At 38.8% G+C, this 13,607-nt stretch overlaps 1 protein-coding gene across 3 annotated transcripts in view; it reads left to right on the top strand.

The window, feature by feature from the left end:
- The window catches only part of LOC108710830 (vascular endothelial growth factor receptor 3), a 189,567-nt gene that overhangs the window by 121,014 nt on the left and 54,946 nt on the right, over positions 1–13,607 (top strand). For all 3 annotated transcript variants that reach the window (XM_041586064.1, XM_018252004.2, XM_018252003.2), the window contains one exon: positions 431–527. In XM_041586064.1, coding sequence (XP_041441998.1) covers positions 451–527 — 77 coding nt within the window. In that variant the 5' untranslated portion in view covers positions 431–450. The remainder of the gene's footprint in view (positions 1–430; positions 528–13,607) is intronic.

The following is a 13,607-nucleotide window of genomic DNA, read 5'->3' as shown; positions in this document are numbered from 1 at the left end:
CCTGTCCCCTCAAAATCTTTATCTGCATTTTTTTTTAAATTAAGATCTGAAATAACTCCGGAAAACCTCCCATATTACCTCAACAATTTCCCAACCGATGTGATAGAGTAATTCGCTATTTGCATTCTCCTGATGAACTGCACTATATTTAAATTTCTATGGAGGCTAATTAGCAGCCGGATCTACAGAATTATATCATGAAGGAGCCTGTACTACAGTGCGTTTGACATAAACCAGTCACTGGAATGTCTGTATAAATATGGCTAGGCTGTTTTCCTTAGGCTGTTGCTACAGGTGGGAAATAGGTCTATTTTCACGTTACATGGCTGAAACATCAAATTCAATTAGGTAAAACCATTAATGATATGAAACATGCCTTTGTGTGAAAAATCTAGATAAGTCATAGTTCCTCCCTTTTGTTCCCCTTTAGATCTGGTGCGTGGATATTCTATGACTCCACCTACACTTAACATCACAGAGAGTGAATTTGTCATCAATTCAAATGATACATTAACCATCAGCTGCAGGTAAGTGTCATTGGATGCTCATGTCAGATTTCTATTGGACTGAACAAATCAAAACCTTTCTAGATACATGTGGCTAAGCCAGTGGCGTAACTAGTGTGCCAGACCCCCCTGCAAAAAAATCTTCAGAGGGGCCCGCCACACTCCAATCCCCATAAATATGGCTAGGCTGTTTTCCTCAGGCAGTTGCTACAGGTGGGAAATAGGTCTATTTTCACGTTACATGGCTGAAACATCTAATTCAATTAGGTAAAACCATTAATGATATGAAACATGCCTTTGTGTAAAAAATCTAGATAAGTCATAGTTCTTCCCTTTTGTTCCCCTTTAGATCTGGTGCGTGGATATTGGTTCACAGAATGGTTATTTTATCTGTTTTGTGACACAAAACTTTCATTTTGTGGAAAGAATGAATCCTGCACTATAAAATGTTGCTTTCTGTCACAAATATCTATTTTGTCATTCAAATCTAGCTTGACATGCACTAGTTGGTTACACTATTATATATTATGTCCAAGTTTTTTTTTACATAATTCATTCTGTAAGTAACTTTGCACATGTGTCTGTTACATGGAGGTTATAGATTTGTGAGACAGATTGCTTGTTAAAATGTACAGAATGGAGTTCGTAATATATTGACATCCTTTTGTGCACTAACCAGATTTTGTTCTCATTCTTTAATAGAAATAAGTCTTTTGTATATTTTTTTATTCGTGTATGGTCACAAATACTTATATACCACGAGAGACATTAATTCTGTGTATTAGGGATAGATTTGTATACAGAATGTATTTGGGACAATCGGCACCCCATACATGAGTCCCTGCCTAAAAACTGGCTAAATAGCTAGGCTGTGCAAAATCAGTGACTTGAAGGGGTGCCACATGGGTCATAAATGTTGCTTTTGAATCTGAGCTGAATGCTGAGGATCAATTGCAAACTTACTGAACAGTTATGTGACTGTCCCATGTGGCCCCCCCCCTTAAAGGGGGAAGGAAACCTAGTCGGCGCAAACCCCCCCACCCCCCCTCCCGTTTATTGCCCCCCCTCCTCCCCCCTGGCCTACCCCTCCCGCTGGGCAAATGCCCCTAACTTGTTACTTACCCTTCTGCGCAGGTCCAGTCCAGGGAGTTCACCAACGACATCTTCTTCCACGTGATCTTCTTCCTGCTGTGAACGGCGTTTTGGCGCATGCGCAGTAGGATCATTTCGCCGGTACGGATCTACTGTGCATGCGCCAAAAGTCACGCGCATGCGCAGTAGATCGTACCGGCGAAATGATCCTACTGTGCATGCGCCGTTCAAAGCAGGAAAATGATCGCGTGGAAGAAGATGTCGTCGGTGAACTCCCTGGACTGGACCTGCGCAGAAGGGTAAGTAACAAGTTAGGGGCATTTGCCCAGCGGGAGGGGTAGGCCAGGGGGGGGAGGGAGGGGGGGTGGGGGGTTTGCGCCGACTAGGTTTCCTTCCCCTTTAAAGGCATTGACTAACTCAGAGTTAGAGAGCTGGAAAGCAGGAAGTTGTGTTCTGTTCTGTTAGACATCCAGTCACTCCAGCCTTTATACGTTACATTTTTGGCTAACTAGCTATATTAGAAACACTTTTAATTTTGCAGTTTTTGTTTTTACACTGAATTGTTCCTTTAAAAACTCAATTACAAACACTGCCGCATGTGCAATTGCACTAAAATGGATGTAATTGCTGGACAGATTGATCAGTTCCTGTGCCACTTAGAGAATGAAGTTAACTGCTACGCAATATGTTGGCGCTATATAAATACATGTTAATAACTGGGCAATGCCACAAGAGGTAAACGCAGGTGGGAATTGAAATCAGGATACCATTATTCATTCCATTACCCCTGTGCTGAAATGTTCCCTTTTGTATGAAGCATAACTAATACCAGAATATTTGAAGCAGAAAGTTCCTAAAAGAATAGGTTACTATTGTTTCACTGTATATAGGTGCAGTTTGACTTGAGTATTTACAGGGCAATTTTTAAGAGGGCTTAAGCGGGATTTTGCTTTTTAGCCAGGCCTCATGAAGAATTGCTTAACCAACAAGATTTTCTACCTGCCCTGATTGATTGGGTGTGGGGTGTGTAAATATATTCTGCACTGAACTTCCTTGGGGACCTCCAGAGCCGCAATATGTCTTAAAGGGGGCAGCAGGGGAAAATATTTTGGTATGCACGCCAGTACACATTTATTGATGGGGGAGGGGGGTCCGAGTGCACATGCTGCACCCTGGCCTGTCTGTGGCTAGTTATGCCACTGACAACCTCAATCAGGCAGGAAGGTGATAATTAGGTGTTATAAAGAGGTCACAGAGGTACAACATATGCCCATTTATAGGCATGTTGGTCTGGATTTTTATGATTGAATTGAAGTGGTATCAGCTACAGGATACTAAGGGGCAGATTTATTAAGGATCGAGTTGTGTTTTCCACTAAAATTCAAGTTTTCAAGTGGATTTATTTTGTTAAAACTAATTTTCGGGTTAAAAAAAATTCTTTCGAGATTTATTATTTCCCAACCCTGGAATAAGCTTGAATCCTAGGTCATTTAGGAGTTAATGGCCTTTATGATGTTCAAGTTTTTTTTCTGAGGGTTTTGCCTAAAAACTCATCAATCAATTTGAGTGATTCAAGTTTTTTTAACCCAAAAATTTGTTTAATTCGAGTGATTCACTGATTCGAGTTTTTTCTTAAATTGGAAACTATTCAAGTTGTGAGTTCATTTGAGGTATAAAAAAAATGCTAAAATTCGACTTTTCATAAATAACGCTCTAAAGAGTAACTTTACAATAGTGAGCAGCAGCCTACAGAGCAAATTAAGATTTTATAAGGTTTAATTTCATGTAATTATGCCTCCTCTAAATATAATCTTGTCATAGTGGCTGATTATGTTGACGTTAGTCCCATAGTAGATGCTGCTTGTATAATGTTGTATAATATGCTGTAGAACAGATATGGCTAGTGATGGGCGAATTTGCGCCATTTCGATCCGCCGAAAAATGCGAGAATTTCCCGCGAAATTCACAAAACGGGAAAAATTTGCAAAACGGCGCCGGCGTCTCTTTTTTTGCCAGCGAATTTTTGCGGGCGTTTCGCGAATTTTTTCGCCGGCGGCGAATCGCGCAAATTCGCCACGAATTCACACCTGCCGAATAAATTCGCCCATCACTAGATATGGCTGCTTCTACTACCCTCCTTCAAGATGAGTATGCACTGTTCTGTATTATATAACGTTTTGTAAATCGAAAATTACGTGCGTTTTAAGCAAATATTTCTAATTTTTAAAAATGATTCCCTTTTTTCTCTGTAATAATAAAACAGCGCCTTGTACCTAATACTAACTAAGCTGCATGAATCCATATTTGTGGCAAAACAACCCTATCGCTTAAAGGGGCAGTTCAAAGTTATTACAATTTTTAAAAAAGTAAGAAGCATAAATATTTAAATAATATTTGGTCCCATTAAAAAAATTGATAGTTTTGAATATATTTACCTGCACAGGTAGTGCTGCATAAAGTCTTTTCTGCCAGCCAGGGATGGAACTCACATCGTATAGAGGTGCAGGCATTCCTCACTACTGACGCCCCCTTCTTTTGCTATTTCTGATAGTTATTGATCCGGTTGGCTGAACTGTGTCACGGAATGCTCATTTGCATTCCGTGACACAGTTCAGCCAATCGGTTTATGCGCAGTAGAGATCAATACCTGCTCTTGCTCCCTCCTTGAAAGCAATCCATATCTTAATGACCATATCTCTTTATTTTTTAAACACTATAATAAAGGTGACCCTGTAAAAGAATAAAAAACAATAACCGGGTACTGGAAATACATTTTCAACCTCTAAAAGTGAAAGAAGCGTGAACTAATAGTATATGCTGACACTGATATATTCATTAAGATCCCCAGAGTTTATTTATCTTTGTAATCGTTTAAAAAAAAGACTGCCATAATTGCTTCAACACGTGAAAGCTTAGTAGCCAAAGTTTTACTAAAATGTTTTCAAAGGAAATGAATTTGTACTCCGGCATTAATAGATGATTCTTGTTTTTTTTTTTTTTCAACAAAAAATGCTGATATTTTGGGTTTTTTGTATAGCTAATACAACTATATAGCTAATACATCTAAATGAACAGCACTTAAGGTCAGGGCCCAAATCTGTATATCAGAAGCAGACATGTCTATTAATTCTAAAGTGGGATTTGTTACAAACGACCTTCCTGTTTATACCATTAACCTGAGTGGTGTAGCAAGATTTGAGAACCCAAGGGAAGCACTTTTATTGTGTTCCACGCTAGTGTGAACCTAACCTCTTGATACAGTATGCTGCAATTAATAATGATAAATTATTATTACATTGTGCTGTGTCTTTGTATCTGATTAGATATATCAAAGGTCAAGTTTCATTCCCTTTTACAATAGTGCTTTTTCCCCCCCACAGGAAAAGTGTTATTTTCCTGAAATGGCACCTTTTATTTAAAAAAAAAAAAAAAAAGTGTAATATTTTTGCTTATTTACTAAAGCAATTTCACACTGCCTTTCTCTTGTGGTGCCTCTTTTCTGTACTAAAAAAGTAAATTCAGTTTCAATTCTTTGAGTATCAGTTGAAGTTTTAAATGCAGGCATAATGGCTGAGCAGTTAATTAGGAGAGCTCAGTCTTGACTTAGTAGCTGTATTCAAGGGGTTTGTCGTTATTTCCCCATCTGTATGGTTTTCCTTATAGTACACTGTTTTCCTATTACAGGTATAGGACCTGTTATCCAGAATGCTCAGAACCTGGATAACGGATCTTTCCATAATTTGGATCTTCATACCTTAAAGGGATACTGTCATGGGAATTTCCTAATTGCATCAGTTAATAGTGTTGCTCCAGCAGAATTCTGCACTGAAATCCATTTTTCAAAAGAGCAAACAGGTTTTGTTATATAACATTTTGAAATTTGACATGGGGCTAGACATTTTGTCAACTGCCCAGCTGCCCCTAGTCATGTGACTTGTGCTCTGCTAAATTTCAATCACTCTTTACTGCTGTACTGCAAGTTGGAGTGATATCACCCGCTCCCTTCCCCCCCCCCCAGCAGCCTAACAACAGAACAATGGGAAGGTAACCAGATAGCAGCTCCCTAACACGAGATAACAGCTCCCTGGAATATCTAAGAACAGCACTTAATAGTAAAAGCCAAGTCCCACTGAGACTGATTCAGTTATATTAAGTAGGAGAAATAGCCTGCCAGAAAGTAATTCCTTCCTAAAGTGCAGTCACAAGTCACATGACTGGGGCAGCTGGGAAACTGACAAAATGTCTAGACCCATGTCAGATTTCAAAATTGAATATAAAAAAACCTATTCGCTCTTTTGAAAATTGGATTTCAGTGCAGAATTCTGTTGAAGCGGCACTATTAACGGATGTGTTTTTCAAATAATGTTTTTCCATGACAGTATCCCTTTAAGTCTTCTAAAAAATCATGTAAACATTAAATAAACCCAATAGGCTGGTTTTGCTTCAAATAAGGGTTAATTATATCTTAGTTGGGATAAAGTACAAGCTACTGTTTTATTATTACAGAGAAAAAGGAAATCATTTTTAAAAATCTGGGTTATTTGGATAAAATGAAGTCTATGGGAAACTGCCATTCCGTAATTCAGAGCTTTCTGGATAATGGGTTTCCAGATAACGAATCCCAAACCTGTACTTACAGGCAACAATGTGTTTCCAAACGACATACAAGTATCTGTATAGGATGTATTATTTGCTTGAGACCTGGGGTTTTGCGTATAAGAAATCTTTCCATCATTTGGATCACCATACCACGTGCCTGTTCTAAATCATGTGGGGGAAGTACCACTTAACCTTTTCCATAAATGCATAACTCTGTGGCTTTAAATCGGGGACAACCAAAAACATGGCCGCTGCGTGTACTGCAATGGTACAGTTAAGGTTTTGGAGCCAAAATAAAAGTGAGGCAGAGCTTTTTCCAGGAGGAAGAGAAGAAAAGCATGGGCTCTGCACATTAATACTGAGAGCCCAGCCTGGGATTCCTCCTTCTCTCCTGTCACTGTTCCTACTGATATGTTTGAGTAGGGAGCTAGGGGGTTTCACCTGTAACACATTTAGCCAGTGTCGGACTGACCCACCAGGATGCCAGGAAAACTCCCGGTGGGCCCTCATTCTGCTAAATATTTGGCCTATATCATGGTCATTTCCAATTTCTATGAAAACAAAGAGGCTAAATAGATGGAATAATAGATGGTTTTTGGGTGGGCCCCTGGTGTCCCAATCCGACATTGCATTTAGCCATATAGAGAACCTCATAGTTAGAGTGCAGGGAATGAGGTAACCCTTCCCATTCAGCTAACACAGTGAATAGGACTTTTGCAGCAGGCCTGATAGTAATCCCTGTACTATAGTTAGGACTTCTGCCCTGTAGTGAGTTACATAGTTACATAGTTAGTTACATAGTTAAATTGGGTTGAAAAAAGACAAAGTCCATCAAGTTCAACCCCTCCAAATGAAAACCCAGCATCCATACACATACCCCTCCCTACTTTCACCTAAATTCTATATACCCATACCTATACTAACTATAGCGTTTAGTATCACAATAGCCTTTGATATTATGTCTGTCCAAAAAATCATCCAAGCCATTCTTTAAGGCATTAACTGAATCAGCCATCACAACATCACCGGCAGTGCATTCCACAACCTCACTGTCCTGACTGTGAAGAACCCCCTACGTTGCTTCAAATGAAAGTTCTTTTCTTCTAGTCTAAAGGGGTGGCCTCTGGTACGGTGATCCTCTTTATGGGTAAAAAGGTCCCCTGCTATTTGTCTATAATGTCCTCTAATGTACTTGTAAAGTGTAATCATGTCCCCTCTTAAGCGCCTTTTTTCCAGAGAAAACAACCCCAACCTTGACAGTCATAATTTAAGTCTTCCATCCCTCTAACCAGTTTAGTTACACGTCTCTGCACTCTCTCCAGCACTGCATACTCCAGATGAGGCCTTAACAGGGACATATAAAGAGGCATAATTATGTTTTCATCCCTTGAGTTAATGCCCTTTTTTATGCAAGACAGAACTTTATTTATATACACAGAATGACACTGCCTAGAATTAGACAACTTATTATCTACAAAAACCCCTAGATCCTTCCCATTTCCCAACACACTGCCATTTAGTGTATAACTTGCATTTATATTATTTTTGCCAAAGTGCATAACCTGTATTTATCAACATTGAACCTCATTTTCCAGTTTGCTGCCCAGATTTCCAACTTACCAACTTAGTCAAATAACTCTGCAAAGTGGCAGCATCCTGCATGGAACTTATAGTTCAGCAAACATAGAACCAGTACTTTCAATGCCCACCACCAGGTCATTAATAAACAAGTTGAAAAGCAAAGGACCTAGTACAGAGCCCTGCGGTTCTCCACTAACAACACTGGTCCAATTAGAAAATGTTCCATTTACCACCACTCTTTGTAGTCTATCTTTTAGCCAGTTCTCTATCCAGGTACAAATACTATGTTCCAGTGTATACACTGGATCTGGTTTGTGGATTACCCATCAGCCCCCATGACACCTGCAGTGGATCTCCTCAGGATTTCTGGAAGCCTTCTCCTATACCAGCATTTCAAGCCATCAGTGTGGCTTAAAGCTGCCAGATTTTCCCCGAATTTGCTCTGCCTCACAGGATTCATTTCTCTACCACTGGGAGTTGGTGAGACCTTTTACTTTACACACCCGGGGTGCATCAATCTGGTGTTGCAACACATAGGGGGTTATTTATCAAGATCCAAACTTATCTCAATATTGTCTGCTACAAACTCCGATCTAACCACTTGGGTTTTCAACACTTATTTATTATTATATTTTCCCGAAAATTTGCTTTGCGGTAAAAACTCAGATTTTCCCTATTTTTTTGGAGGTTTAACCATATTTTCACGATTTTTTCAGAGTTTTCACCTGAAACCTCAGATTTTTGCCCGAAACCTCCGAAAACTTCGGAGTTTGGCACGAGACCCAGCGTACATCAATAAAATCATTGGGACTTCTCCTATTGACTTATATGCAACCTCAACAGGTCTGAGATGCCGGGATTTCAGATTCACAGTTTTCCAGGCTTGGGGTTTAATAAATTCCGAAAAATTCGAGATTTATTAAAAGCCTAATTTTATAAAATTTTGCATTCAGAGCTTAGTAATAACCCCCATAATAGCTCTACTGCTCACACTACATTGGTACTACTAATATAGCCTCGCAGACCCATGATTAAGTTTACTGAGCGGCAAAAATTTTCCAGCGATGGCTCTGCAGCCATCGCGACACTTCACCAGGCGAAAATTTGCTCAGATAGTGCTAATTTACTAAAATGCAAAGTTGCGTCCAGAGTGCCGAACGCTGGCGAATTTTCTCTAGCGTTACTTCGCCAATGTGAGCAAATCCTAGTGCAACTTCGTTAGAGGTCTTCACTCAGGCTAATTTTTATACGGCGGGAAATTAAAGTTGAATAGGCGGATATGTTGCAGCAAATACATTACATTACACAAGTCCAGGGAATCTTAATAAAGACAACAGAGTTGTTATAATGCCCTACACATGAGCCCACTGTATAGTTAATGTTCCATATGTTAGAAAATGTATGGGGAACCCGGTTACCAAAAACATTTTTTAAAGACTTTTGCAGGATATCACTCTGAAAAACTTTTTGCACTAAAAAATATGATGCAAGTAACAGACAAATGAGGTAGTTCTATGTACTCCATTGCACTTCGCCTGGTCTGAGCTGGCGAAGGCAAGTCTGGCAAAAGAGGTAACGTTCAGTAAAATCCGAATATTAGTGAATTTGCAGAGTAACATCCATTCGGCAGAGGGAAAATTTGCCTGGCGATAGAGTGGGAATGAGCGCTAGTGTCTGTCTCTTTCGCTAGCAAAGTTACGCCTGCGCAAATTAGGCAAAGTGCCTAAAAATGGTAACGCTGTTGAATTGTTGCCACTTCGCCCTTTAGTAAATCTGCCCTTATAGTGTGCATGCTTAGCGTTCTTAAAGGGACCATGTCTATTTTCATACAAAGGGTGATCTCTATTATATTGCTTGACATTCTATGTGTGATAGTTGAAACTGGTATTTCACTTATTGCAATTTAGTATGTTACAGTAACTACATATTATCTGGTTTGTTGTCTGTTACATTGGGTACAGTAATCACTTCGGCTGCAGTCCCCAGGGAGTTTACATGCCAACAATACCTGGGTCTAGCCTGGGTGGAGGCATTTTATTTATCCAAACCCTGCAAATGTCCAATGGATCTATACTGTTAACTTCCAGTGTGGCACTGAAGATTAGTGCCAAGAAAGGGTTACAATCATCTAAACATTGAATAAAATGGAGTCTATGGGAGACAGTCTTCCTGTAATTCTGAGCTTTCTGGAAAACGGGTTTCCAGATAACAGATCACATACCTGTATATATTTATTTGTATAACCTGCACTCCATGCAAGATGGCCTTGCTGTAATTTAGCAAAAATGAACGAACGGATCTGCACACACACTATTATTCTGCAGTTGGGGAACTTCCCCTTTTATTTTGCCACCAACAAAATCATTGTTTCTGGGGGGGGGGGGGGTTACTCTAGGGGAGGGTAACCCCCCGAAACGTTGATTTTGTTGGTGGCACAATAAAAGGGGAAGTTCCCCAACTGCAGAATAATAGTGTGTTTGCAGATTCGTTTGTTCATTTTTGCTGTTGCTAAGGGACCTTGCCCGGTCTACGGAGAACCAGCACCACCAGAGCAGTGTGTGAATTACAGGTGTGCGGTATATGAATCTTGCTGTAATTTAGAACTTTGTGCATAACAAGTTTCCAGATAAGGGATCTCATACCTTTATATAGAAACAGCTCATCCGGGCATTTTTACTTCCTTTTATTACTGATATTATAAAAGGGATAATGGGCTATGTGACTAGGACAAATTGGTCTATTTGAAGCGTGATACACATGTCAGACCTGTTAGTAAACAAACCATGAGTTCCCAAACTATGGCGCTGACTGCACTGGGGAACTAAATAATTTGTTGTTGGAAGGCTTATTCTTAAAAGGCAATTCAACCCCAAAATAAAAATTTGCCCAATAAAAGAAAACATAATACAGGTATTGGACCTGTTATCCAGAATGCTTGGGACCTGGGGTTTTCTGAATAATGGATCTTTCCGTTATTTGGACCGTAAGTCTACTAGAAAATCATGTAAATATTAAATCAACCCAATAGTCTGGTTTTGCTTCCAATAATGATTCATTATATCTTAGTTGGGATCAAGTACAAGCTACTGTTTTATTATTACACAGAAAAAGGAAATCATTTTAAAAATCAGGATTATTTGGATAAAAATGGAGTCAATGGGAGATGGCCTTTCCGTAATTCGGAGCTTTCTGGATAACGGGATTCCGGATAATGAAGTTTGAATTTAACGGGATTCCCGGATAATGAAGTTGTTGGGCAAGACCCTCTGAAAAAAACGTGAACATTGTGGAGGCTATTTTCTTCAAATGGTTCAAGGGACCTCTGCCATTGACTCCTACGTACGTGACCTTGACATGTTTTAGATGGTGTATATTCGCATTCGAGCTATTTTCAGGGTCGATGTATAATAAATCTCGAAAAAAAGAATTATGAATTTTGACCAAATTAGTCAACTCCAAAACTCGAATTTCGTGGAAAACACAAATCGCACCTTAATGAATAACCCCCTTAAACTCAAGTGATCATTTGTCTCATTTTTAGATGAGCTGAAGTGCTTTCTGAGCAAGTTCAGTGATCCAAATGATCTCTAAAGTAGTTCCTTCTGTAGTCTGGGTAAAGAGCAGGTACTAAACATGAAATCATTTTAGCCAACATTACCTTGGAATGCCTTGACTATCCTATCAGGCATTATCTGCTGCTTCCACCCACTGATTCTAGCTCCAAGATTTCATTTAAAAATAAATAAATAAAATCCGTAATCATTATAGCTTGTACCAGATCCAAAGAATAGGGCACTGTTTTTCCAGCTCAGTAATGAATTGAATTTGAAAGGTTTCCCAGTATTTTTTGGAAATAGAACCCTCAATACTGGACACATCAAGCTGTGAAAATAAGTATTTTCAGAATACACAGAATACATCAATGTAGAGAATTAAGTTGGAATTCTCTGCCTCCTTGTCATGTTCTTACTCACTTTAACTTCTTCTTGGCTGGAAGAGTACGACTTTTAATAAAGCCAATTGTGTCTGTAGCTCAGCTTTCCAAAACCACCTATGTACATACATGTATGGATCATTTTGGACTCTGTAGTCCAATAGGATCTCTAAACTATGGGCACCAGATAATTTGTAAAATCAAGGGGACCTATAACAAATGCTGGTCTGCACTGATTGTATCTAAAGGGGATCTCCACTCAAATAAGAAAAGCACATTTTTCATAATCAGAAAACTATATAATTCTAAGCAACTTTCCCACAAATATGAATTAAAAAAAAAAAGTAAAATGTGTTTGACGAACACCCCAAACCTGTCCTGTATGTAGCAGCGGCAGGAAGAAAGCCATTACTCATGAAAGTATACCATGACTCCTTTTGAAAGTATTAAAAATAAACACTCAGCAGATTCTCGGGTCAAGTTGAAAGACATTTTTGCTGTCTTACATAACTAAAAATTGAATCTATATGCAAATTGTTGTGTTTGGCACCTGACCAACACAGAAATCTTCCAAAGAACACAATTTCTGTGAAGAAATAAGTGTAGAACAAAAATACTGCTTATTAACAATATAAAAACCACCTACAAGATAAAACAAGGAATATATGCAAAATATGTGCATTTCAGCAATAAAGAACACCATGCAGGAGGAATAAGTAAAGTTGAATAAAAATCCACATATTCATTTTAACTAGGGATTTGGCCAAGATTTGGCTTTTTTTAGCTAGATTCTGACGAATCCTAAAAATCATGTGACTTTTTGTCATTCAAGAAGGAAGTCAAAAAGGTTTGTCTTTTTTTTTACTCTCTTTCATCCTTGTTTCCCTAATTTACATATGCAAATTAGGGTCCGGATTCAGTTCAGTATTTGAACGAATTTTTCACAAAGTATTCAGGATTCGGACAAATATTAAAATAGTGGATTCGGTGCATGCCTAATCCTAACAGCATCGTACAATATCCACTTGCATATTTTATCTTATTAAAAGGGTTGTTCTCCTTTGTTTCCACTTTTAGTATGATTTAGAGAGTGATATTCAGAGACAATTAGCAATTGGTTTTCATTTTTTATTTGTGGTTTTTGAGCTATTCGGCTTTTTATGCAGGAACTCTCCAGTTTGCAATTCTTGCAATCCGGTTGCTAAGGTCCAAATTACCCTAGCAATCATGCATTAGGAGAACAACTAAATCAGTTTTTTATATTTCATTATCAAACAACTATTGGGAATAAATGCATGGTTTAGTGGCACTGTAATATGTATAAAACAGAATAATAATGGGTGTACAATTGTACAAACAGATGGAGCTGTATTGGTTAAAAAAGGAAATAAATAGAGCAAGAAGAAAGTGATTTGATGGGTTGTGCCAATACCATGTAAACATCGTACAATGCAAGTACAAGTAGCCATACTCGTGGGAGGAGGGGGTTATTCTTCCACTGTATAGAGCACTGGTAAGGCCCCATCTAGAATATGCCGTACAGAAAAGGTACGATCAAACGGCACATTATTGTATTAGAGATGGTCCAGAAAAGGTATTGAAAAAAAAAGAAAAAAGGAAAGCTATAAGGAAAGACTGGCCAAGTTGCCAGCTCTCAGTACAAGTTGATCTAGGGACTTGTACCGAATGCCATCTTGGAGTCAAGAAGGAATTTTTTCCCCTCTGAGGCAAATTGGAGAGGCTTCAGATGGGTTTTTGCCTTGCTCTGGATCAACTAGCAGGTAGGCAGGTTTTATATAGACTTAAAACTCTGAACTTGATGGATGTGTGTCTTTTTTTTAACTTACTATGTTGCTATGTATACTTGAGCTCCATGCATTAATATTCTTATGATA

The sequence above is a fragment of the Xenopus laevis genome, chromosome 3L, assembly GCF_017654675.1.
Source record: "Xenopus laevis strain J_2021 chromosome 3L, Xenopus_laevis_v10.1, whole genome shotgun sequence".
Classification (NCBI taxonomy): Eukaryota; Metazoa; Chordata; class Amphibia; order Anura; family Pipidae; genus Xenopus; species Xenopus laevis.
Note: the sequence above shows the minus strand (reverse complement) of the source record. Positions and strands in the feature narration are given on the sequence as shown.